Source organism: Caretta caretta, chromosome 22 (genome assembly GCF_965140235.1).
Source record: "Caretta caretta isolate rCarCar2 chromosome 22, rCarCar1.hap1, whole genome shotgun sequence".
Lineage (NCBI taxonomy): Eukaryota > Metazoa > Chordata > Testudines > Cheloniidae > Caretta > Caretta caretta.
This window is the reverse complement of record NC_134227.1, coordinates 22,346,053-22,372,080: the sequence shown is the minus strand read 5'-3', so window position 1 is coordinate 22,372,080 and position 26,028 is coordinate 22,346,053. Positions and strand designations below refer to the sequence as shown.

At 56.6% G+C, this 26,028-nt stretch overlaps 3 protein-coding genes across 10 annotated transcripts in view; 1 reads left to right on the top strand and 2 right to left on the bottom strand.

Moving 5' to 3' along the window:
- Nucleotides 1-1,207: 1,207 nt before the first annotated feature.
- TAGLN (transgelin) lies at nucleotides 1,208-12,372 on the bottom strand. Its single transcript, XM_048827628.2, has 5 exons — nucleotides 12,236-12,372; nucleotides 3,854-4,053; nucleotides 3,568-3,745; nucleotides 2,624-2,726; nucleotides 1,208-1,959 (listed from the first exon to the last, which is right to left on the bottom strand). Exons 2-5 carry the CDS (start codon nucleotides 4,031-4,033, stop codon nucleotides 1,815-1,817), a joined length of 606 nt encoding a protein of 201 aa, XP_048683585.1. The 5' UTR covers nucleotides 4,034-4,053; nucleotides 12,236-12,372; the 3' UTR covers nucleotides 1,208-1,814.
- LOC125625379 (palmitoyl-protein thioesterase ABHD10, mitochondrial-like) lies at nucleotides 12,336-24,139 on the top strand. Of its 7 annotated transcripts, none has more exons than XM_075122171.1 (6): nucleotides 12,336-12,554; nucleotides 14,960-15,125; nucleotides 19,558-19,752; nucleotides 20,377-20,488; nucleotides 20,800-20,937; nucleotides 21,547-24,139. In XM_075122171.1, the coding sequence occupies exons 2-6, from the start codon at nucleotides 15,103-15,105 to the stop codon at nucleotides 22,015-22,017; spliced, it is 939 nt and encodes a 312-aa protein (XP_074978272.1). In that variant the 5' UTR covers nucleotides 12,336-12,554; nucleotides 14,960-15,102; the 3' UTR covers nucleotides 22,018-24,139. The 7 variants fall into 7 exon arrangements, with proteins under 7 accessions (XP_074978272.1, XP_074978270.1, XP_074978269.1 ...); XM_075122169.1 differs by having other exon boundaries at nucleotides 13,929-15,125; XM_075122168.1 differs by having other exon boundaries at nucleotides 12,336-13,218; nucleotides 13,929-15,125.
- SIDT2 (SID1 transmembrane family member 2) overlaps nucleotides 23,556-26,028 on the bottom strand; it is a 23,195-nt gene continuing 20,722 nt past the window's right edge. For both annotated transcript variants that reach the window (XM_048827367.2, XM_048827364.2), the window contains one exon: nucleotides 23,556-25,767. In XM_048827367.2, coding sequence (XP_048683324.1) covers nucleotides 25,705-25,767 — 63 coding nt within the window. In that variant the 3' untranslated portion in view covers nucleotides 23,556-25,704. The remainder of the gene's footprint in view (nucleotides 25,768-26,028) is intronic.

Sequence of the window (26,028 nt, the reverse complement as noted above, 5' to 3'; positions counted from 1 at the left end):
GCTTGTCGTTAAACTGCTCTGAGCACTCCAAACCCTCCCCCCAGCGGAAGAGCAAGGTAACCAGGCACTTGCCAGCAGGCAGGGTGGCGGGGAGCATGGTTTGACTGACTTAGTCATCTCAGGACAGCAGGGCCTGATTTTCAGGGGTGCTGAGCACCCGCAGAGCCAGGGGACGTCCCTGGGACTATGTTCAGGACCTCTGACACTCAAACCCAGCCTGCATGGGTGGGTCTCTCAGCGTTCTGGCTGTTAGCAGATGGCAGGCGATGCACCCGAAGGGGCTAGCAGAGCCATGTCAGGAGGCATTCATCCCTCACTGTGCCCAGAAATGGCCATTGGCATGGCTATTTCCTGTTTAGAACCATACACAAAACAGCTGGCAGACAACTGCTTAGTTACCACAGCTGGCTGTTAGCGACAGCCCTGGTGAAGTGCTGTCCCTCGGACAACTGACAAGCATCACCCCAAGAGTTGTCAGTGCCGAACACTGACCTAACTTCAGAACTGACGGACTCTGATGGAGGGAGGGGGTTGGGTTTTTTTACATGTATTTCCACTGCTACTGACTGAGCTAAGCCGTGGTTTTGCAGCCTCGTGTTCCCTGCGCTGGCTCTTTGACTCTGTCAGGCATGCCCAGGGCCCTGCAGACACGAGTAAGCAAGCCAAGCTTCTTCATCACCCAAACAAAGAAAAAGCAGCAACTCAGGTCAAAAAGCGCCATTGGCCGAGGCTGCTTCATTCAAACCAGAAGGTGAAAAATCAACAATCAAAGCTCTCTGTTTCCAGCTTCTGAGTGCTTGGACAATGAGGAGTAACTTTGTGTTAAATGTCTTAAGTATCTTTTAAAGATATCAGTGCCCTGCTTTTGCTGGACAATCACATGGTTGCAAAATCAGTCTCATCTGTTTGCCCAGTAGGGGTGAGAACTTGGGTTTTCATTGAGTCATAGATTTTAAAGCCAGCAGGGACCACTGTAATCATCTAGCCTGACATGCATAACACAGGCCATAGAATTTCCCTGCATTAATTCCTGTTTGAAATAAAGCAGCTCTTAGAAAAACATTCAACTTGCCATCACCCTCTTTTCTGTAGCATTCACTCAAACCATTTGCTGCTTTTCATCTTGAGTTTTTGTGAGTGCTCAAGACTGAAAATCCAGGATGAGCTAGTCAGAATTTAAAATAAAAAAACCCTCAGCAAACTGCAATAGAGTCATAATTCTTTTAATTTTGACAAAAATAAAGTACAAAACAGAGGCTAAGTTGACTACCTTCCCATTTGCATAGATCTTTACAGAAGCACTTGGTTTTGCTTGTACAAGATTTATTGAAAGGCTGGGTAATTCCAAGTATGCAACAGGTACGTGCTTTCCAATTTAGCCTTCTTGGGGGCAGGTGTAACATTGTAGGATGTTTGTAACAACCTTCTCTATAAAACAGTAGAAAAATCTAGCTCACAATACAGTTAAGTCATGGGGAGTGAAGCAGAGAACATGCAAAGGTCTGAGAGGAAAGGCGACATTGGGAAATGGAGCAAGCGGTCAATATTTGTGGCTGAAATAAAGCTGCTCCTATAGAGAAATACTTTGGGAGGGGGAGTCTCCCCACCTCACTCCATGCATCGCCTTGTGGGCTGGGGTTAGGTGTTGTTTAAAAGTTACCTAAATTAATACCAATGGATTTGTGTTCGGTCCAACTGGTGGCCTTTGGCGCTCCGCTGGCTCTATTCACATTGGCTGCAGTTGGGCTCTAGTCAGGAGGGAGCTAAAGACTCAGTTCCTGTGGTGGGGTTTGTTTTCTCTTCTCCATGACTATCTAACTGATGATCTGCCGGGGCCGCCCATAGCCTGTCATGCCAGCCTGCGAGGCCCCCTTGTTGGTGCCCATCTGCAAGCCAATCACATTCTTCCCTTCCTTCAGCTGGCTTTCGGAGAAATCCCGTTTGTACTCCTGCGATTTCCTGGAGAGGGAGAGAATCATTCCAGGCCCCTGCTGTCCTGTGCATCCCATCCTGAAGGGACGCAGCTGATGGACAGGAGGGGATAGAGCAGGGAGGGGAGGGGATAGAGCAGGAGAGGGGTGTTGTGTCCTTCCTCCCTTCCCCTCCCCCCAAGCCCAGCTGGGCTCTGCACACCTCTGGGCTTGTGCAGAGATTTTCCCTGGAACTAGAGCTGGCCCAAACTTTTTGACTGGGGAGTCGTTCTGACCAAAACCACCAGCTTTTCGTCCGAGTGTTCACGGAAAGGTCCCTGCTTCCATTCCGTTTGCGGGAGCAGGGGAAAAGCCTGACACTTTGTACGGAAAACAGATGTTCAAAACCTGACAACTTCTTGGTGCTTTTTTGTGACAAAACAGATTTTTTGGCTGTGGGAAATTTCATCAAGGACAGAGCCACTGAAGTTTCCTGCCCCGGATAACCGATGGTTTGACCAGCTCCACACACAGCCCCCAGCTGGAACGCAGGGGAAAGGCAAGAGACCCTGTGCTACCAGCCAGGAGGCATGACACCCATTTGGAGGGGCTAGCATTGACCCCCACCCCCTACACCTCTGCTCCCGAGGGCCTGTCCCCAGCAGCAGGAGACGCTGAGGGTGGGCTGTGGGGAGGGACACTTTGCTGCTTACTTCATAAACCAGTTGGGGTCCCCGCGGTAATGTCCATCGTTCTTCGTGACCGCCAGGCTGCCCAAGGCCATGACTGTTCTCTGCACAGCCGCTATGTCCTTGCCTGCAGAAGGAAGGGTGCGTCCTACGTGACTGCCGGAAACCTCTGTGTGCATGTGGGGTGTAACTCAGCACCCACATGGAACGCTTTCCTCCACCCACGAAGCTGGGGGCGCCTCGCTCAGGGAGGGGCACAAAGAGGTGAAGCGCAGTGCCGGGGTGTACCCGGACCCCAGGAACCTGCTCTCACCACCTCCCCCCAGCAGCACACCCTGACATGTGCCCTGACACAAAAGCACCACCTCTCGCATGGCGCGTCCAGGAGCACAGCACACCCCAGCGCTCCGGCCTCCCGGAGATCTGGGCCTGGGAAGCCCAGGCCCCATTAGCTTCTGCAGCATGTGTTGGGTTCTTTGGGATTTGGCTGTCGAACACGCCTGCGAAGAGGCGAACGTGTTACCTGCTGGCAACTTAGCAAGTGAGCCACCACTCAGCAAGGGCTAGTCAGTCCTATGCAGCAAGTACGCACCAGGCACAGCAGGGCCTACCCTATTTACACTCCCAGTTCCTGGGGGAAGGGGTGTCTACCCCCCAAGAAGGGGCTCAGGGAGGAAGCCCAGCTCCTAAAGGGAGCGCCACACTTCAGCTCACTGTTCCCTTGGATGCCCCCATCCCTGTCTGTCTCCATCTCATGTCTTTTGGTTTATACTTGGATTGTGAGCGCCAGGCACAGGGACCAGCTCTTTGTTCTGTGCACATGTACAGCGCCTAGTGCCGTGGGGCTCTGGTCAGTGACTGGGGCTCCTGGGGGCTACAATAATACAGGTGATTAAATAGTAATGCATGCCTGGATCTGCCCATCACATGGGCAGGACCAGCTGATGCACCCAGCCTCCTACCCTCACCTTCAAACAGGTCGACCGTCTGGAAGATGTCTGTTTTCACCACACCATAGTCCTCAGCTGCCTTCAGGAACTGGGCCACCTGCTCCATCTGTTTGAAGACCATGGTGGGAGGAGGTTTGGGGATTTTCACAGGCTTTGAGCCTTCTGGGTACAGGCTGTTCACCAGCTCACTCAGCACCTGCAAGCGAAGGAGAGGGTAGACTCAACATTAAATGGCCCAGTGCAAAGGGAGCCAACAGATGGCATGGCCACCGCCATAGAGAAGGGGCAAACAATGCGCACTTACTATGCCATTCTTCAGCCAGACCTGGAACCCCAGTCTGCCACGTTCAGGGCGTCCCACGCCAGCCCCGCACTGGACCACGATCCACTCCACCAGGCGCTCTTCCAGTTCATCATCATACTTCTTCTCGATCTTGGACTGCACGTCCCTGCTCAGCCCATAGGAGGGTCCCTTGTTTGCCATGTTCACTGATGGAATGAGTCCTGGAGGATGGGGAGCAAGTTCTGTGAACCCTGCCTATGGCAAACAGAAGCTGGGTTGCACTGTTGGCTCTCTCCTGCCCACTGAGCACCCTCACAGGCAGCAGAGACAAGGGTCACCCATCATGAGGCCACTTGCTGCCCACACTTACTAGCCAATTCCCATTTCAGGTCCTGCAGCTGGATCTGGGAGACACAATGGACCCCGAGTTTTCTTTGCCCTCCCCGGCACCTGCCGAGCTGCTTCTCAGGGGCACTGCTTCTCAGAGTCTGCCCTTTGCACACCACGCAATAATGGGGGTTCCAGCTCTCATGGGCACCTGCCGTCCCACGCCCCATCACGGGAACGTTCTCCCATACCAGTCGCACGTGTCTGACATGGCTGTGGTGGTTTTGACAGCAGGAGGAGGCAGAACCGTGTCACCAGCCCGCTCTCCGCAGAGCGCCAGCGTGTGCTCCATGGAGCTCAGTCTGGGAACCTGTGCGCACGGGCGATTCCCATTGGCACACTCCTGGGGCACTCGACTAGCACAAGCTGCAGCTGGGCACCGCGCTCTGGAGTGGGAAAGGAGCTGGAGAAGACGTGGGTATTCACCAATGCTAAATACAGCCTCTGGAGTGAGTTAGCGAGGATGAGGGGGGTCCAGGCCAAGAGGAGATCTGCTATGCACAGCACTCCACTCTATGTTGCGATGCAAAACCTCCCCAAAGCCAGACTCCTGACATTTATGTCCTCCCTGCTTCCACCAGTGGTCTCGTGCCCTCCAGTGCACTGAGCGCAGTCAGCAGCAGAGATCCGTGGTATGCAATGTTACCCAGCAAGGTTCTGATTTGGGCTGGGGTGTACCACTGCCCTGTGCTCAAATAAAACCAAACTGTTTGCAGAGGAGAGGTCCCCCAGGAGCTGAACTCATGGACTTGCTCCCGTGTGGAGGTCCACGACTTCAGCTCCCAGTCTGTGATGCTGCTGTACGTAACTGCCGGCCCAGATCCAGGCCAGGTGCTCTCGACTCCATTCCACACAGCTGGGTGGTGTGAACACAATCCATCCTACCTTCCTACCAAACCTCCCACACCCAGGGGCCCAAAGCACCGTGCTGACAAACTGACACACAATCGCTATAGAGGGATCACTGCACCCCCCACCCCCACTGAGCTGCAGCACCCCTCCTCCCCCAACACAGAATGCAGTAGCTGGTTAACATGCACAGCAACATTGCCCAGCGGGACGTGGCCCCCAGCTCTGTTTGCCATTGCTCTCAATCCCCTGTGGAGCCAAACACAGCCTAGGAGCTGCATGGTGCAGCCACTTACAGGCACCTGGACCAGATTTATCCAGGAATGGGGCATTCTGCTTTAGCATCCTCCTCTCTTGGAGGAGAATTTCACCCGCTCCTTTCTATTGACTCGTGACAGGATCCCTCCAAAGCTGCATGCCTCCAGTGGTGAAAGTGGACTGGCTCCTGTCCCGGGATGGGGAAGATGACAAATTGCAAAGGAAGCCCACCCTGCACTCACCCTGAAGCTCCTGCCCTGAAGGACCTATCCTCTAAGAACTTATCTTGTTCGTTTTTGAACCCAGGGGCGACACTTTAGATTTTGGTGGTGGTGATGGAGGGACATCTTTAACAGTGATTCCAAAGGCCACTTGGGCACCTGAAAATGTTCTTGTTTTTTTGCAGATAATACCTTAGATACAGTATTCCTGGCAGATAATTTCTAATTCCTATATAAAGAAAGAAAATTAAATAAATATTAGACCCACTCAGCTCTAATATTTTTCTGACAGCTTGTGTCAATTAATTTAAGGGACACTGGTTAGATTTTAAAAATTAACGTTTGTTCTTACTTTGTGACTAACTCTTGAATACAACAATTGAAACAATTGTAGAAAAACCCTAGATGACTTGCTATCACTTTTTTGCAGTTCATCAAGCTTGGAGAAGATCCTTTAACTTTTGGAAACATCCTATTAGGGCAACAAGGCCCCACGAGAAGTTTATACTGCACCTGCCTGGGGCTCTAGGGGTTGTTACCCCACTACAAATAATAGACTAGAAAATGACTTAACAGGAGTGAAAGTGACACTTTCAAGTCACTTTCACAGTGTGGCCAACCCCAAATGTTCAAAAACCACTAATCAGGCTCACCAAAAATCATGAGATGGGCTTTAAAATAATGAGATTATATAAAAATAGATTTGGGGTTTTTTTTATTTACATTCTGCTTTTTGAGCTTTTAAGGTGCACTGGGGTCATTTTGAAGCTTTCGCCACAGCCACAAGGGCTAGAAACGTCATTTTTCTTTAAGAATGAAGGCTGAAATCATCACATATCACCTGACTCCAGGAGCTGGGGCTTTAAGGAAAACAATAATTATCATGAGACTCATGACAAAATCATGAGAGTTAGCAACACTGTTTACACTTCTGTTTAAAGGCTCGTTCCTTTCCAGAAGGCTCTGAAAGCCCAACACTCCAGTGATTGAGTTGCAGTTTTCACAGGAGCATATTTTAAATCAAACACCAAGAAAATTCAACATTTTAAAGTTGGGGGGAAATTGAGACTTCTGAGGTCTATCAGGGCCCCTGCCGGCAGGAAAGGAAAATAAACAGGCACAGGAGCTCTTGGCAGCTCTTCTTCTTGAAAGAAAGTTGGAGGGTCAAATCTTCTAGTCCTTAAAAACTTCTCTTGCCATCAGTGTCTCCACTCATAGACATAAACATCCCAGTGACCATGTGATAACATGTGTGATCAATAACTGTACACTTCATATCCACAGTTACCCATCTTCTATGCATTGCCTCAGGGACCACATTTTCTGATATATTCTGAACAGCGCTGAGTGCCCAGATCGTGCCCAGTGAATTATGCAAATCATGACAGTAATGGTCGACTTTATGGACTCTGTGCATGCAAGTTCTGTTTTTTGTTCTGGAACTGGTCTCAATACAGCTGAAACCCTAAGAATTTGATGTATAATCACATCTGATACTCAGACGACACTTTCTCATTCCTTCCTTTTCTCAAACTCAGAACCAAAAAAAATGACAAAACAAAATGGTTTTCAGTTAAAATCTAAAATTGCGCAGTAGCATTACTGTACAACTCAGCCTGGGGCAGAACCTGCCACCCATTGGCAGGCAAGTGCTCCCCTCATTCTCTTTCTTTCTTCATTTTTCCTGACCTCTGTGCTGCTTTTCATACTGTCAACCATGACCTCTTTCCCAATCCCCTGGGACCAATTGCTGGCGTCCCAGAGAACTGACCACTTTGGCTTTGCTCCCATCCACCAGAGTCCTTCTTTTTGCAGCATGCAGCAGAGAGAAAGGCTGGTCCAGTGGATGGGGAGCTGGCCCTGGGTTCTACACCCCCGATGCCCCAGGGACTTCCTGTATGACCTCAGGGTAGTGCTTTAGGGACAGCATCTCAAAGGTTTTTAGGCACTCAAAGATGTAGCTAGGCATCTAGTGGGGTTTACAAAGCACCTAGTCTTCTAGGTGCCTAAATACCATTGAAAAACTGGCTGCGAGTCTCTCTGTGCCTCAGTGCCCCACCTGTACAATGGGGAAACTGCGTTTCCACGGTATACATCTGATGAAGTGAGCTGTAGCTCACGAAAGCTCATGCTCAAATAAATTGGTTAGTCTCTAAGGTGCCACAAGTACTCCTTTTCTTTTTGCGAATACAGACTAACACGGCTGTTTCTCTTTGCCCTGTGACTGGGGCAGTGCTCTGTGTGATCGCACAGCTAGCCAGAGACACCCAGCGCTCGGGAGCGTGCGGCCTGCTCCCAGCGGGTGATCGGGAAGGGCGGGGTCCCCCTGCTCTGACTGCGCTTATCGGAAAGGCTCACACAGAAGTGGTGATGGCAGAGCGCAGTTCTGCAGCACCAGGCGCCCGTTCCCAGAAGGAGAGCAGCCCCAGCTCCTGCTGAGAGCCCCGGGCAGGGCAGTCACTGGCATGAGCTCTGCAAACTCAAGAGGCAGCACGTCGGGCCGCATGGAGCCGCCAGTGGGATCTGTGCTGATTACCATGTAAGGGCATCCCCCAGGACAAGATGGCAGGTAGCAGCCCGTGTGCGTGCGAGGGAAGCTCTGCCAGCTGGGGCGGTGGCTAAACTGAACTGGCTGCCCAGAGGATGGTCAATGCCTGGCTCCCATGCAGAGAGGAGACGCCCTAGTGGGTCCTGCCCCATCCTCTCCCACTCGCCAAGGCAGCATCACTCCATCCAGGCACTGCCCAGCCCAGGTCTAAGCCGGCCACGCATTGGGGCTTCCAGAGGCCCAGAAGGCTACTGGCTCATAGCACCCCGATCTCACACACAGGGGCAAGAGCTGGCTCCTTTGAAAGAGTGCTGATTAGGGCCAGGTGTTAGCCGCATCCTGTAGTCTCCCAGCTACCCCGCAGTGTCAGCACCACAGATCTCCTAGGATTTGGCAGGTCCCAGCCAGACGGACATGGCTAGAGACGGCTCTTCCTAGCCTCCACTTTTGGGTGCTCTCCCCCAGTGACTCAGCCTGGCCAACCCCAGACGTTCCAGGAGACCGGGCTCAGAAGTCACAAGACTGGCCTAACCCTCACGAGATGGTTGAAATGGTCAACGCTGGGCCTCGCCCTCTGCCATCTGGTTTCTGAGCCCTTCGGATACTCCCAGCTCACAGACTCAAGCTTTTCTTTGCAACCATGATGCTGCGCAGCTTGGGTTCTCCTAGCTCCAGGACTCAAGGAGCTGGGGCCGTAAGGAAAACACCAGCTATGGCAGACTTGCAGCACAGTGGCGAGAGCTGGCGGCTGCGAACGCTGCTCTGCGGCTACCTGGCTGGATCTGGGGCTGGTCCCGGGGGCCGCAGGCTGCCTCAGCACAGGGCCCTGCAGCACGCAGTGCTCAAGGCTGGGTGAGCTAGGGGGCAGGAGGGGTTGGTACAGCTGAGAAGGAGGAAATTTTCCGAGATGCCGCCATCAGCGGCCAGTCGGTGGCCAGTAGGTAATGGACCCTTCTGGGCCCAGCCAAGCAGCATGTCTGGGCGGCCGAAACCTGAAATAAAGGCCCGGGGCTAGAGTTCTCCCCATGCAACTTGGCTGGCACTGGTGGAGATGCACCAGGGATGGATTTGTCCCTTTGAGCTCCACACTGCCAGAGCCTGAGCCTGCTCCCAGCAACACCCACACGACCCCCTGGTGTCAGCCCAGCTGCCCCGGCCTCGCTGAGCACAGTCAGGCCCCTGGTTACCAGGTGACTATGGAACCGTCAGGGGTACAGCAGCAGGAGAGTGGGACTTTCTGAAGTGCTCGGGGTTGGCTTCACTCTGCTTCCATGCAAGTCGCTGGTCAAACTCCTGTTGGCTGCAATGCAGCTGAGCGTGGCCAGTACTGAGCACTCTCAAAAACCCAGCCACAGCCTCTTGCTCTTCCCTCTGAGCTTCTCTCATGCAACAACGATTATGGCCAGTTTCTGTCTCCCCGCAAGAGGCACAAGTAACCCTCAGCTTGACACTGTCAGTAAATAAACCAGCTCAGGCCCCAGCCCCGGAGCCCCCTTTGTCTTCACACGGCAGCCGCTCAGAACAGTCTATTCAAATTCCACCGCTGCCCATGCCTGGAGGGTGCCCCTCTGGATTGGCCTGGTCCCAATTATTGTGGGGCAAAGAGGGAGGGGTGCATGCAATGGCACTTGGAATTTTTCCAGTTCTTTCCCTGCCCCACCGTGATCGCTGGGGCTCCAGCTCCCAGGTGAAATGGAGAGATCTGCTAATACACCAGGTGGAGACAGGGAGTAAGAAATACCCACACCTGAGCTGTCAGTGTGCAGAGATCCCACTAGCTCTGCTTGGCAAGCGGACAGCAGCCTCTCGCTGCCTGGGGTGAGTGCCCCTAGATAAGCAGTGGAGAACCTATCCATCAAGGCCAGACTTCACTGCTTCAGGAAGCTAATTATCACCTGCTAAGGAGAAACCCAGTGCATTAACAAATCGGCCCACCCTGTCTGGGCGCCAGCCTAGGAAACTTGCCCCTGCTCCAGCGGGCAGCCACTTCTGTGTCTATGAGTTTACCTGCATCCTGTACATCCCACAGGGCGAGCAGCATCTTGTCACACTGGGAGTGACAGATTCACAGACCTCAGACCAGGAGAGACCACTAGGATCCAGCCTGGCCTCGTGTAAAACAGGCCCCACCCAGGGACTCCAGGGCTGGGCAGCTCTAAAATGTGGCTTGTAGAAGAACCTAGGTCATCAGAGAACCAGGGACCTGGCCAGTGTGGGATGCTACAAGGTGGGTGGGGAACAGCCAGCCCTGGACTTTAACCCCTTTCCAATTACCTAAGCACACACGATTCCAAAACATTCACTGGCTGCAGGTCTACAGGCTCCGGCTGCTCATTAGGTCCCAGGGATTTGCCCTGGGGGCAGGTGTTTCCTGTTGGCCCCCAGCACAGGGAGAGTCCCACAGGATGCCAGTCTCATCACAGACCAGGCTGGAGGGGAGTGTACAAGCCCGATCCCTCCCAGTGGGGCCTGCACAGAGCAGACTCCCTGGCTAGCACCCGCTGCACACACTGGCAGGTTTTACAGGCAATCTGGTTACCCCCTTGGAGCAATGCACCCAGAGACAGCTCAGCCCCCCCCCCCCCCCCCAGCCATGCTGCCATGTGGGCAGGATTCTGCAGGGAGCAGGGCTGTGTGGGGCTCTGCACTCTCTTCTGTGATGCAATGCAGCCAGCAGCTCTGCAGGCAGGTGGGCATTTCCAGCATGCACCTGCCCCCAGGATGGAACCAGCCCCACATCCACCCTCTGTTGAGGAGATCAAAACTGGCATGAGACACTTAAGGCCCTTGCTACCTCCCCCCGCCCCCAGAACATGGCTGAAAGGCAAGGGCCAGACTGGACATTTCTAGGAATTTCGGGGATTTCCCATCACCAGGCTGGCCACTTCACAGGACAGGAACAGGCGCCAGACTGTTTCAACGCCTCTGTGTGCAAACTGCAGCTCCCGACACTTCTGCTCACAGGGCCCTTTCTCTGTGGCCCAAACAGCTTCACCACAAGAGGCCGCCACCAGGCTCCCCTGGACGTGCACTCCTGCAATGGGGCAAGGAGCTAACCCCACTGCCACGTGGGGCTGAGGGCCCCCTTTGCTAAGGAATATGGGTCAGCAGACACAGCACTCTCTGCGGCCAGTGTCCTGAGGTCGCTCTTACAAGCGGCCTGTATCATGTTCTGTTCTTTAAAAGCCCCTCAGAGGCGCTGTATGTGGTGCTGGGCCCTGCACCTCTAAGGGCTGAGCTCCCCACCCCACAGCGCCTGGGCCCTGACCCTCTTGTGATGGCCAGTCCGTGGGAACGGGACACAGCGTCCAGCCGAGCTCTTGCAAGCCCCGAGCATCTCTGCCCCCCACCCGTGCAGCATTTCCAGTCGGCTTCAGAAAATCCGTCCAGCCCTGGCAGGATCCATGTCACCCGTTTCCTGCTGGCGACGCCCCAGGAGCTGCGGCGGCCCCGCGCCCCACACAGACCCCCCGCGAGCACATCACGGGGCACGGCAAGGGCCCACACGCAGCCCCAGCCCCAGCCCCAGCCGGGCCCGGCCGCCGGCCTGGGGAGCGCCGTGGGAGGTGCAGAAATAACTTCAGTGTTTAAAACAAGAACCGGGGCGGGGGGAACCGTCTTCCTTCCTCTTGCAAGGCTGAGCTCCAGGCCCGGGGGGAGCTGTGCGCTCCTGCACCGCGGCTCGCGGAAAGCATCGAGCCGAGCAGCTGGCTGGGTGGGCTTGGGACCCCCCGCCCAGCGCCAATGTACCCTCCGGCGTCCCCCCTCGCAGTTCGGCCTCTGGCTGGGACACCGCTCAGCCCGGGGGGGACAGACCCTGCAACAACCGCCCACCTGCCAGTTGAGCAGACGCGGGAGAGGGGAGAGTTCACAGGGGCAGCCCCGCATCGGCGAGCCCCAGGAGCCCACCGGGGAATCAAAGGCCCTTCTGGCAGGCTTTCCAAAGGGAAGTTCCTCTCCCCTTCGAGCCCCCGGCAAGGAGAGAGCCCAGAGCAGGGCTGCTGTCCCCAGCCTCCCACCCTCCTGGCTCGGTTTAGCCAGGAAAGCAAGCACCGGCTCCGCCTGCCCTCTCCTTTGCCCTGCGCCCCCCCCGGCCGCCCCCCTCCAGGCTCGCAGCCGGAGGCTCTAGGATGCACTTACAAGAAGATGCTCGCGGAGGAGGCTCTGCCGGGAGGCTGGGATCTGCCGACGCTGGAGGCTGGCCCTTGTGCTAAAAGGCCAGTTCGGAGCACAGTGATGTCACCAGCACCCCCTCCGGGCCCCACCCCGCCAGCCCCACCCCGCCCCTCCGTGTGAGAGGCCAGGCCCCTCATCACAGCAATGACCCTGCGCCCAGGCACCATATTTGGGGAAAGACTCCGAAAGACAGTGACCGAAGAGTCTGCGGGAAGCATTCCCCACATGCCTGGAGCGAGTGGCTTTCGGGCCCGGACAAAGCAGGGTCCTGGGATCTGATGGAGTAAGTCCTTTTATAGACAGAAGCTCACCAGGCTCCTGGTGAATGTACAGGGAGGTTTTTGTCCCTGACTTCATGGCTGGTTTTCCCGTATGCTCACATTCCCCATCATCGGCAGGGCTAGAGGTTTGTGAGCAAAGCTTCCCAGAGAGCCTGCCTGCAGCAGCCAGGGGACAAGCCAAGCAGCCCTGGGATGGCAGTGGGCTGTGCGAGCGCGTGGCCGGCTTTTCAGCAAATCACCTTCTCCATTTTTATAGAGAAGCCTTCCCTGCTCCTGCACCTAATAACCCCGGTCATTTCCCCCCACACCAAGGCTGTTTCACAGGCTGATAGCCCCTGAGGCCAAGACTCTGATTTCGGGGGCCTTCACTGCTGGGTGCCTGGTAGGAGACACCATGGGGCCTGTTTTCAGAACTGCAGAGCACCCCCATCCCAGGCACAACCCTGGGTCTCCAGTTGCACATGCAAAAATAGAGGTGCCAGAAGCCACGGGGCCGCTTTTGAGAACGTCGGCCTTTGCTGTGGCTTCCCAAATGCTACACGTGCTCGCCAGCCCCGGGCCTCACAGAGGGAGTGAATGCCAGCCCCGCTGAGCGGGGAGTGACCCGCTGCCTGATAGGGCCCGGCAACGTGACTCAACAGCTTGGGAAGGACCGCATCGCCAGGTGTATGTGCAGGGTGCCACGGGGCGTGGAGGGAGGTCACCTGGGGCGGGAAGCATGGGGCTGGGTGGCCAGGGCCAGCACCTCACTGCTTACAGAGTGTGCCGGGGGTTAATGGCCACAGATGGTCAGGGGCGTGGGGATCTGTCATCCAACGGCTGGCACCTCCAGCGTTGGCTCTCATGGCACCGTGGCCCAATGCTGGCGCAGGGAAAGGGGGGCCCTCTGCTGCCTCCCCGGCACCCGTGCAGGGGAAGGGGCTCCTGCCGGTACCTACCCAGCCCAACCCTGCTCCCACTTGGAGCGCAGGTTGGGAGAAAATGTGATTTGGGCAAATGGCAGGTGTCAGTTATGAGAGCAAAATCGTACCCCGAGCCGGGTCACAGCCCCCAACGTGAGGTGGCAGAGTGAAGCCACCTCTCTGTCCCCTCAGCTGCAGCAGAGAAGTCGGAGTCTCCACCACAGGACTTAGCTCGGCTGGGGGCATGTCGCCTGCCGCACTCTGAGGGAAGGAGAGAGGAAGTGGGTCTTATCCCATCCCAGGGGAGGGGCTCGCTTTAACGCTACACTTGGGTGTTAGCAACATAACCCCAGCAGCTCCCACTGCCTGCCCAGGACCTCTCCTCGGAGCCCGGAGGTGCCCCAGGCTTTTAGTGCCCTGATTCTGGCTGCGCTTGTCTGGAGCGGGATGCACGTCTCGTCATTCTCCCACCAGGTGCCCGGCCCAGCCCCCTGGGGAGTGAAGCAAAGTCACTGGGCCCGAGTCTCCTGGAGCAAAGTGCATGTAAACACTCCTGCTATGCGGCGCCCTAAGCCAAGGCCCCAGGAAGGCCCACTGGCTGCCCAGCGATGGATTTGAACAAACCCCGCACAGACTGAGGACAATGCCCCTGGGCTCAGGTGGGCGCTGGTTGTCAGGCCGGGCTGCGAACCCCTTTGCTGCCCTGTGGATTGCTGATGTCGGACAATGAGAGTGGCTCTGAGGTGAGGCTGTGACTCTCGTTCATGCGGCATGGGGGAGCCATGCAACCCTCCTGCACCCCAGGTTCCACTGCTGGGATGCTCAAGGGTTAATGGGACAAGACATGTGGCTATGCAGAATTTGGGGTCTAAGCCACCCCCCCTGCAGCCTGGGGACTGCTCTGTGGGAGCTGCAGGGACAGCCTTTACCAGGCTTGATCTCTAGCTCAGCTTTGAAGCAAGAATTTCAGCAGCAAAGCATTGCAGTGGAGCAAGAGTGACATCGCCTGGTCAGCTGGGTCCTCGGGACCAGAGCAGCTCCGTCAGACTAACAGCTGAGCTCCCACAGTGGAGAGCCCAGGGCAGGGTGGACCCTGGGCCAGTCCCACACAAAGGCTCCAGGATGCACGCAGAAGCCTGGGGCTAGCGGGGTCCCAAAGCATCTGCCATCTCCTCTGAGCTAGAGAGATGTGGTGACAATTTTAAATAAACTGCTAGCAACGGGGCATGGTGGGCTCATGCGCTTGCCTTCCCCTCCGGGGGCAAACGTGGCTGGGTTGCAACCAAACATGAAATGAATCTGGTGGGGCTTGTGATGTGTTACCCCATGTTCTTTATGAAAACATGCTTATGACATGAACACGACATAACTGTACTTCATGCAAGATGGCTCATGTGAGGTATCACTGGAGAGGTTATGATTTACTGAATGTGATTATCCGATTGTATGCCTGCATCATTTCTGTATCTAAAGTTAGGAATATTGACTAGGTATCTGTATTTCAGCTATGCTATTTTGGGTGACACCCACTGCCAACACTTCAGGTACAACAGTGGAAAAGCCAGACAGGGCGGATGGCCCATCAGCAAGGACAAGGGACTGTGAAATGCTTGGCCTTCCTGTGGACCCTCCATACTGCCTCTGACTCATGGAGGCTGTGATAAGAGTCAGGTACTACCTAAAACACATTACCTGGGACTTCCTGTAAATTTCCACTGTAAGGGAAGCGGGGGGGGTGGGGTGTCAAGTTTGGGAATCAAAGGACTCCCACATTATGTCAATCCTATTTACAGGTGGGGAGGAAGACAAACAGGACTCTTCCTCTCCATGGCCTGTCTGCCCAAGTAGAAAGACTGCAAAAGCCACCTGAAGGGAAGGCAAGTGGGGGGAGTCCAGACTGAGACAGGGGTCCAGTCTGAAAAGGAGCATAACTGGAATTCTGAACCACAGAAACTTTGCAACCTGCCTGCAATAATATCTAGGGTGAGAAATACTATTTGTAACCAGCTTCTTTAATGAAAGTAGCTTAGTTTGCGTGTTTGATTTCACTTGCTTAGTAATCTGCTTTGTTCTCTGTGTTACCCCTTTTACCACTTAAAATCTGCCTTTTATAGTTTGTTTATTATTAAACCCAGTGTCTGTAATTTCTAACTGGGGGAGGGGGCAAGAAGCGTGCACACCTCTCTCCACATTGAGGAAGGGGGAAAATTTCATAAAACCTTTGGGTTTGTACCCCTTAAAAGGAGTGACCACCGGAGTGCTGGAGCAAGTGCCGAAGCAGTCTTCCCAGAGCTGAGCTGCAGCTGGGGGTAGCCCTGCCTGTGTTTATGTGTTAGAGGAGGCTTTAATAGCCTGACTCAGCAAGACAGGTTAAAGGGGGCCCATGCTGTCTGAATAGGTAGACTCAGTGGTATCAACACACCAGGCGGCTTTCTAAGGGGCATAACCCATCACAGGCCTCATCTCACTGGGTGGATACATGTGCACAGCATAATTCGCACCTGATGGGATGGTTGCCATGCCCTGCTAGAGTGACCCAGCTCTGCAAAAGCTGGGGCTGTTGCAGGTCAAGGCTGAGTGTCACTGGTAGGGGGAGCCCAGCCCTCCGGCAGGCGGAGGGACAACAGAGCCATGTGCAGAGGACCCAGCGGGTGCTCCAGAGCAACACTCAGTTGCAGCCCCTTCTGAACACCCACAATCCACACCTCAGATTTGCTTTGAAAGGAAGATTTTACATCTGGGGATCTGACTCCCCCAGAGACTCAGTGTCTTGCCCAAGTCATGCCCAGACTCAGGGCATAACAGGGAAGTAACCCTAGATCTCCTGAGCCAGATCCCAGTGCCTGAGCCTCCAGACTCTCCCGACACACAAAACTGAAGCTGTGACACCTTGTGCTCGTTAGAGACCCCCAGCACTTGTCACAAGTGGGAATGCTAACCCCAGCCTCCCAGACAAATGATATTCTGCCTCCCTATGCCCCCCTACAGGCTTCAGATTTATGGCCCCGTTCTCCTTTTCTGTCTGAAGCTGTGGTGTAGCATTGCTGTGTGTCCTTAGATTGCGGGGTCATTGCAGCCCAGAGATGATGGCATTTCCCTGCCATGCAAAGCTCACCAACTGCTCTGGGCTATCAGGTGCTGTACATATGCACAAGATGCTATTTATAGTAGTTATGTGGCCTTGCTCTACACCTGGAACTAAAGTTAACTCTAGTTTTTCCTTTACCAACCCCTGACTCTTAGAATACCCCTTCTTCCAATACCATTAATTTATATGCCTAGTCCTTACTAGACTACCAGACACCACTGACTGAGACCCTTTGAGCAGAAGAGAAGAGCTTTGGAGGGTTGTTTTATAAGTACTGCTCCATGGTGGTTGGCTGATGAGGAAGGGGCAGGGGTGTGGAGGTGGGAAATGTATTGAGAGCAGGTGAGTAAGTGGAGGAGGCTGGTGTGTGGAGCACAGTGGCAGGGAGCAGGCATGTAAGTGGGAACAGGTGGGGTGGCCAGTGGCTAAAGGGGTTGGTGGATGAATGGCTAGAGGGAGAAGCGCACAGACTGTGAGTGGATCAGGGGCTGGGTGTTGGGAGTGGAGAAATGTGGAGAGTTGGTGGAAGGAGGATGGGGAGTTGAAGCATGGGATGAGTGTAGACGGGGGCAATAAACAAACCACCTCTTGTAGTTCTCCAAGTGCTCTGTGTAGTGGGGCTGTTATTAGCAGCCCAGTTTCATAGTTAGGGCCCAGTGAGGGGAAGTGATTCCTAAGCTCAGGTAACAAGGCTGTAGCAGAGCTGCTAATTGGCCTTTCTCAGTAACATTGAGGTTTTTCTTCCTCTAGCAGCCTTGGAGAAGCCTCCGTCCTCTGACCTGCTCAGTGCAAGTGCCCGCAGTGTGTCTGGGATTAGGGCTTACTTGTGGCATCCAAATGGCCAGGCTTGTTCTCTAGCCAGCCATTCTCCCCAGAGAGCCCCAAGGACTGGTGCCCCATCTCCAGTTGTCCTGGTGCTGTGTGTTTTGGGCTGGACAAGCGAGCTGGCCTGCCCCTTGAGTTAGAAGGGGGTGAAGTAGAGCTGCTAGGCTCTCTGCGTGAAGGCTTTGGGGTGTGCGCGTGTGCAGGGCTGGGCGTTGCTCATCGGGTAACAGACTGAGGTGCTTTGGCTGCGTGAGTCCTCGCTGTTCTCAGCCGTCCACCCTGAGCATATCTGGCATAAACCCACCACGCTGCTAGCCCTGCTGCCCCTGCACGGTAGGAGTGAGGGTCTGGGCTACCAAGCACAGCGCTGTCCCGCCCTCTGCAGCAGGGGAGCCCAGCATCTGGGCACTCCCGGCTGTGGTGCCTCCAACCCATCGGCTTCATTTGCTGCTCGTCTGCCCGGTGCTCCCCAGGCCCCAGCCCAGGTCAAGCAGCATCTCCAATGTGGTTCCCCTGGAGAGGGGCCAGGCCTGGCCATGCTGTGTGGGTGGGGAGGCCGTGTGCTCCCTGGTCAGCGGCTGGCAGCTGTTGAGATAAAGCAGGTATCAGCTCACCTTTGAGGTCGCTCAGTCAGGGAGGTGCTGGGCTGCCGTGTGGTTAGCTGACTCCCCACCTGTAGGACTGGCTGGCCAGCCCTGGCTCACGCTGGGGGCCCTGCTGGTCTCAAGCCAACGGCTGCCCGGTGAGTGAACAGGGATCCCCTGCGTCTGAGCTGGGCCACTGTCAGCTGGGAGGTCCCCTACAGGAGACGGAGCTAAGCGGGAGGACGTACCTGCTCTGCAGGCCGCACAGGTCCTGTGCCCAGGCTCTCAGGGAGAGCGTGCCCACACGTGTGAGTGTGGGGCACGTCTGTGCCCTTGGGGGGCCTGCTCCTCAGTCCCCGCCTCAGGGGGCTACACTAGGAAGCTGACAATCCAGTGGTGTGGGGAGGGGAGGGGCCCTTGCAGCAAGTGCCCTGTGGAGTGAAATGGTGGAGCCCCTGCTCTGTAACCTGTGGGATGCACAAATGTAGCCAAGCTCCTTAGCATCCCATTCACCCCCCATGGCTACCCCCAAAACAACCAGCGAGGGTTACAAAGGCCATGGCAGCACAATGCACCTTCCTTCTCACAGCAGGGATGCCGTCATTCGCTGCCTAAGAGGGGTGTGTGTGTGCGTAGGGCGGGATTACGACAGGATAACGACCGACCGTGCAGTATCTCACCTCAAAGTCCTCATGGGGACAAGGCCAGGTAGCAATTACTCCACTGTAACTAGCTGAGATCAAACCCTGGAGCCCTCTGCCCAGCTGTAGGTGGGTGTAGAAACCCACCTCTTTAGGAGCGATGATGTGGCGGTAACGTCTGCTGCAGGCTCGGGGCTGTGTCAGCACCGGAGGCTGTGCACACCACCCAGGTACCGGAGGGCAAGGTCCACCGTGGTAACAGCCAGCCACGGCCGCCCCATGGCAGGCTGGGTGCGTCTCTTCCGGGGCACCTCAGTGCTTCCAGCCACGCCAAGACACTGAGGTGCCCAGGAGCAGGAGGAAAACAACTCACCGAGCTCCCCGCGGCCTCCGCGAAAGCTGCGTGTTCTGGCTTGAGCCAGAACCTTGAGCCACAGCCTCTGCACCTGCTGGAACAAAACTGCCGTGAGTCTCGGGCTGCAGTGTGCAAACTGCAGCTAGTGCTGGCCAGAAGCTGATCTCAGCAAGGCCCCTCCCCCGCGTGACCGCTGCTGGCCCCTGCCCTGAGAGAGACCCCTCTGGCTGGGGTCTGGCCCAGGGGGTGACAGCTGCAGGCAGTCACTTGTCCTTGCCAAAACCCACTGGAGAGGCAGCTGGGCAGACTGCTGCTTCCCAGCCGCTGGCTAGGGCCTGACCCAAATCTGGCCTGGGCCCCAGCCATCCCTTCTCCTAGTGGCCCCAGGCCAAGCCGGCACTGGGACCCCCATGTGGTAGTTTATGAGCAGGATGAAAGGGCTGTGAGTGGGGGAGGGTGCCCACATGGTGCACCACAGGTCCATGCCAGGATCCCCGCACCCTCTGCTTTGGGGTGGCCAGACTGTGTCCCCCCCAATGTGGGATGGCTCTGCTGCTGCTGGCAGCTGCTAGACACGTGGGTAACACCTCTGCCTCTATCCCCCCTGCAGCACCAAGCTCCCCGGCCCCACCATGGCATCACCTTTATTCTTGTCGCGGGGAGCCCTGCCCCGCTTGGCTTACAACAGGCTGGCCGGTCGCAGCCCCGGCATCGTCTTCCTCTTGGGGTTCAAGGACACCAGAGCTAACCCCAAGTGCCTGGCCCTAGAACAGTTCTGCCAGGAGTCGGGACGGGCTTTCCTGAGGTAGGTGATGGCCCGTTAATGCCAATAGGGCAGCCCATGGGGAATTGCCAGAGCCATTCAGAACAGCAGCCACCAGCTGGGAGCTCCAGCCCCTGGGCCAGAGACCACAGGACTGTACGTCCTTGGGCATCAGTCAGTGCAGCCCCTGGCCCTGCCAGGAGTGGGCTCTCGGCGTGTGTCCTGCTTGCACGGGCCCTGGATGCAGTGCCTCCCGCTCCGCTCATTCTTGTCCCCAGCGTGGCCCCAGCCAGGCATGCGCCCTTCCCCAGCTGGGCTCAGCACCCCTGTGACATCCCTCCCCGCCCTAGCCCGGATTGTCTCCTGTGCTGCTTCCCCGCCCATTCCTCTCCGCCTCCCGCCGCGTTCAAAGCAAGGCCTGTGTCTCCGGCAGAGCGAGTGCCCCTAGACGTGGGCCCAGCAAAAGCAATATCGTCTGGACTCTGCCCTGATGGCACAGAGATCTGGAATCCCCTCCAGCCGCCAGAGCCACCAAAGCCAGCTGGGGGCAGGACAAGCAGGGTCTGGGAGCAGAGCTTGTGAGCTGCTGGGGGCAGAGGGATCCCCACCCAACAGGGAGGTGGGGGACTGTCGCACCTGAACAGCTCTGCACCTTTGTCCTCTCAGCTTCGACTACACGGGCTGCGGCAGCTCGGACGGGTGTTTTGAGGACTGTTTGATCGGCCACTGGAAAAACGACGTCCTAACAGTGCTGGATGAACTCACCAGCGGGCCACAGGTAGGAGGCAAAGCCAGCAGCCCCTTCTGCCTCTGGGTCGGTGCAAAGGGCTTTGCCTGCTGGGGTGCAGGTCCCAGGGGGTTCTTGCAGCAGGGAAGCTTTGCCCAACAGATAGGGCTCTTCAAACCCCTTGGTGCCCCCGTGCAGCAGATTCATGATAGCGCTTGGCTGGGCTGTAGGAGAGCAGGCCCTGGGCAGAGGGACGGAGTGGACATAGCACCACGTCAGTGGAGCGTGGATGAGGCAAAGGCCGCCTGCTGGGCGGTGCACCTCTCTTTGACCATGACCGTTCCCTGTCTCCATCTCTCTAGATCCTTGTTGGGGCCAGCATGGGAGGCTGGCTCATGCTCTTAGCAGCCCTGGAGCGGCCAGGGAGGGTGGCTGGGCTGGTGGCCACAGGAATTGGGGCTGATGCCTTCATAACCCTGTATAGAGAGCTCCCTCCGGAGGTAAGCCAGGGTCCAGCACACAATGCGTTCAGTGTAGGAGAGGCCCTGAGCCCTGTGTGCTGGGCGGAAAGGGGGCGGGATTGTATTCATTAACCCACCCCTGGGAACAAATGCCTAGAGTCGCCTCCCCAGTATGTGAGCACTGCCCGAACCCTGCTTGGAAGCAAATGCACCTGGTCTCAGCTCTGTCCCTGCTGAGCGGGGAAACAGACACCAGGCCCAGACTGTGAGTCCTTCCAGCGATCGCGCTCTCCCTAGAGACCTATTCCTCACTGAGCCCAAGAAATCGCTCCTGGCCTTCAGCAAGGAGGGGGGGACATTCCTGGCACCTCTGCTCCCAGTGAGCCCCAAGGAATGGGGGGGATCAAGCAATTGCCCATCCAGCTGGGGAGAAAGATCCAGGCTGCTGCTGATCTGTCTGGAGTCTCTCCCCTCCCACCCTGGTCTGGAACCAGAAAGGGGCTTGCCCTGCGGCTCTGGCTTGTGGGAGTAGGGGGGTAGGGTGTCTTGACAGCCCAAGGTTTTGTGTAGCTTGTGGGGCAAAAGCATCTCCCTGATCCCAAAGCTGGTGCTGACTGACCTGTGCATTTTCTGCCCATGGGGGGCTAGGTGAAGGGCGAAATGGAGCAGACAGGAGTCTTTAACTACAAGATGGCTGGGTCTGGGTCTGTGCTAATTAAGCGGGAGTTCTTTGCGGAGATGGAGGAGCACAGTCTGCTGGGGCGCCCGTCCATCCCCATCACCTGCCCTGTCCGGCTGCTCCATGGCATGCAGGACCAGTTCATACCATGGGGCAGGGCCGTGCAGGTGGCTGAACATCTGGAGAGCCAGGATGTCCGCATCACACTATTCAAGGGCGGGCAGCACGGACTGAAGGGAGCGGAGGAGCTGAGGGTGCTCGTGGGGACGGTCAGGGACCTTGCTGAGAGCCTGCAGAGAGAGACAGGGCTTGGAGAGAGAGTGGAAGCAGCTGTGGGAACAGAGCCTGCTGATGGGGCAGCAGTGACCAGACAAGGAGCCCCTTCTGGGCCCAGATGCGAGGCCAGGGAGCAGGGCCATGCTGAACCTAGCCCTGTCTAATCAGTTAATGAAGAGTGTGTGTAGTGCTGGGCCCCCACTGCCCATGGCACCCCAAAGGCCCAAGCCAACCCCCTTAGCACCAGGACGTGCTCAGATCCTTGGCTTGCTAATGAGCTCCCTGCAGGGGGTGAGGTGACTGCGCCCAGCTTGTAGGGCTGTGAGAGTCTGCTACTGTCCAGTGAATCTGGAAAGCGGCTCCTGGAAGGATCCGTGGCCACAGGGATCGAATGTGGGTCTCTGGGCCTCGAACAGAAAAATGGCTCAACCCCTTACCCTCTCCCATCACAAACACCTGAGAAAACCTGAAAAGGGCTCAGGTTTTTGAGAAAAACATTAAACTTTCCTGAAGAAATGGTTAGTGGTGCTTCGCTGTTCGGGACCGAAGCATCCCTGGCTCGGTTTGTCAGCTGGCAGCTGGGGTGGCCCTAGGGCACTCCCTGGGGCAGAGCCACACTGGGGTCACAGCAGAGTTTGCACAGCTGTCACTGGCCCCATTCAGGAAATAAATCAGTTCCCCCAGTTGTTTCTCTGCTCTTGCCCTCCTGGCCTGGGAGTGAACAGGCTCAGGGAAGGGGGTTGGACATTCAGCCGTCCCCCCTGGAGTTCCCAGCGCTGTTCCACGGCCCACTGCCTGTGAGGGGGGCTGCCAGGCAGGGTGTTGTCAGAAGCATTCTCGCTGAGGGGGCCAGGCGAGGAGAGGCCTGGCAGGTGCCCATGATTTGGGCTCCATCAAGGCCAGATGAAAGGGAACAAAACAGGCCCTCTGGGTCAGGATTGGCTTTGCTCTGAGCCTGCCGGGCCAGGGTGGCTTCGTGCCCGTGGGTTGGGCGTTTCCCCCTGCAGGGGCCGCGCTGCTGCTATGGCAGGTGGGGGTGATATTTTTACCGGTACAACGTCTCCCAGGGTGCTGTACCCTCCACAGAAACTGCGATGCCAGCCGGCGGCAGCCCTCCCCTGCGAGAACTGGGCCCACAGCAGGGGCTGGAACTAGACTGCTGCGGTTAAAATCTCCAACTTTGGTGTAGCCAGGCCCGTGGGCGTGGACTGCAGCCAGTCGCTGCTTGATGTCCTGGGGCGGGGACAGATGGGGGGGGTTAGCACATGCACAGGCTGCTGCAGCCAGGGGAACGCTTGGCTTTGTCTCGGGGGGAGAGCTGATACAGGGGCTTCCCTTCCCCTGAACTATGGTGCCCCCCACCCAAGGGCCTGTTCCTTTCAGCAGGGCAGGGAGAAAGGGCTCCCCCAAACCCTAGCAAGGGGCAGAACTCTCCCTACTTCCCCTTCACTCAAATACCCTGCAGCCACTCCTAGCGGAAGGCTCGCTGTCACGAGGCTGGGCTGGACCTGGGTCGCTCTGGGCCTTGCTGTCAGCACAGGGGGTAACTGTGTGCTAATTGCTCCATGGAAGTTGGGTCCATTGCAGATTGAAGGGGAAGGGGTCAGCAGCAGGTCTGACAGTACTAGACCTGCAGCTGAGTCCCTAATGGGGGTACCTGGGGCCCTGCCTTCCTGGAGTGAGGAGGCAGGAGACTCATGGATAAAGTGCAGATCAACTTTATTGTTTAATTCTCTTCATTTGATGGCCAAACCGTTCTTAGAAAACATGGTGCAACTTGGTTTAGTAACAGTGTGTCTGGAAAGTCAAAATATCCTTGAAAATATTGTCAATGCATTCAAGAAACCAGAAAACTATGGACATTCCAGCGACATGACCCTTCTTCTGGAGCAGGAAGAGGGTATCTTTCCCTGCAATGACTGAAAAAGCACCATTCTTGGCCTTTCGTTGTGTAACCAAGGCACCGCTGGACCTTGCACCACAGAACCATCACTGATATGTTATGTGGCCAGAACAAAGAGAACAGAGTCCTGGAGTGGAGTCCAAATTTGAGCCTGAGCCTAAACCTAAACAATTCTAAGATTAGAATACAAGCTCAAACTTGCAATGTAAACAGCCAGCAGGCTACCAGAGAAAGTTGCTTAATGACAACCTCAACACAGATGTGTGTTTTGACACCCCACCTTCAGTACATGTTAGCCAGAGGGACCCCAAGACCACACAAGTCCTTAGCAGTGGGAGGAACCAGACACAGTTAGACTGGACATACATCTTCCCCCCCCCCCCCCCCCCGAAAAAAAAAATAAATAAAATGATAAAAATTAGGCACTGAAGAGAGTCATGCGCCCATGTGCTTCTAGAACCGAAATGCAACTGCCCCCGGCTGCTCTCCCGCTTCTCGGAGGAGCCTCCGCCTGGGGCACGGGTTGGATGTGCTGCACCCACGGGGACGGCGTCACGTTGGCAAGGGGTGTGAACGGCACCCTTCCCCCGCGGGAAAGGCCACAGGTGTACGAACGATAGCAGCAGCGCCTTTACAAGAGTCACGTGCCTTGGAGACCGGACAGCCCCTCTTCCGGCTGTGGGTCAGACATGCCTGTGGTCTGTAACATTGGTTATAGCCCGGGCGGAGGGGAGGAAACCGTGAAGACAGCAGGGATGGCAGCTACAGCCCCAGGGCACTAGGGCTGGGAACTCCCTTCTGGGCCTACCTCACAGCTTGTCAGGTGGGGGGGGAGCAGCCCACACCGAGAACAGTGCTGGAACCACAGCGAGAGCCCAATGCTTCAGCATCGCCTTCGCCATGCCTCAGACCCTACTGTAGGGCCACGAGGGCTTGGGCTGCCCCCTGCTCTAGCGGGCGGGGAGGCTATACAGACTGGCGGGGGCAGTGGCTCCTGCCCCGGGACCAGACGATGGGTGGGGGTGACAGGAGGGAGCCAGGGAGCCTGCAGAGAGGAAGGGCCTGATCTAAGCCTTGACAGGGACACTTATGCCAAGGCCCAGCGCTCTCGCTAAACAGCCAGGCCTGAGAGGAGCTGCCCAGCTCGGGAGCAGCCTGAGGGGGGACCGACTGAACTGCACAGCTGAGCAGGCCGGTCCCTGGGCTGGGAGAGGGCTGAATATCCTCTTTGCAGGGGATGCCACATTGCTCCCCCGTGCCCTGGCCAGTACTGGAGCGTTTTCTAACTTGCCTGACGTTTGTTCTGAGAGGTTCCCTGCCCCCCGCTGGCCCCAGAGCTATATGGGATAAACATGAAGGGGGAACCTGGATGCTGGCTGGCTGAGGAGGAGCCAGGCATGTTAGGCAGAGGTGTCCATGGCAGTCTGTCTTGGCATGGCACTGTGGTGGGGACAGAGACGGGAGAACGGCAGTGCAGTGAGAACCCACCACTTGCCAGGCTGGGAACCTGGAGCCACCCCCACGACACTGCAGGACCAGTCGCCCCAGCAGGGGAAAGGGCAACAGCTTCTGCTGAGTCTGACCGGGCTTCACACCATCCCCACCCCTCTCTGTGAGCCACGTGGCGGCAGGTGGATGCGTCGGGCCTGCCCTGCAGCCCTTTGAGCAGCTCAAGCAAGGAGGTGATGTGCTCAGTTTGGCAAGGCGCTGTCTGAGGGTTGGACGACACCATGGCATGCAGGAGGCGGGCGGGGGAGCATGAACACGACTCCCACCTCCAGAGAAGCCCCCACACCTGGGATGCTTTGCCATGTCCTCGTGAGCTCCCCACCATGAGTGTCCGCTACACCGGAGACCAGGGCTGCAGGCAGCACCTGGGCCGGATGGAGTCCCCTCCGGGAGGCCCCAACTAACAAACCTCAGGCCAGGTGGTGTTACGGGAAAGGGCCTAGAAGACATAGATTTTGTCCCGTTGTACGCAGTCCAGGTCATCATCCAGCATCAGCAACACCTGCAAGGGGATAGGGCAGTGGCTAGGCCGGGGCTCAGCTCGAGGACAAACACCTTCCCCCTCTAGTAGGCAGCGTTCCCCCCACACCCCCTGATTGGGGTTAGGGGGAGGAGGACAGGGTGCTGGGACCGTGGCAGGGTGCTGGGGGGGGGGACGAGGACGGTGCTGGGGGGTGATGGGGGATGGAAGAGGAGGAGGGCAGGGTGCTGGGGGGGGCGGTGGGGAGGAAAAAGTAGGAGGGCAGGGTGCTGGGACAGTGGC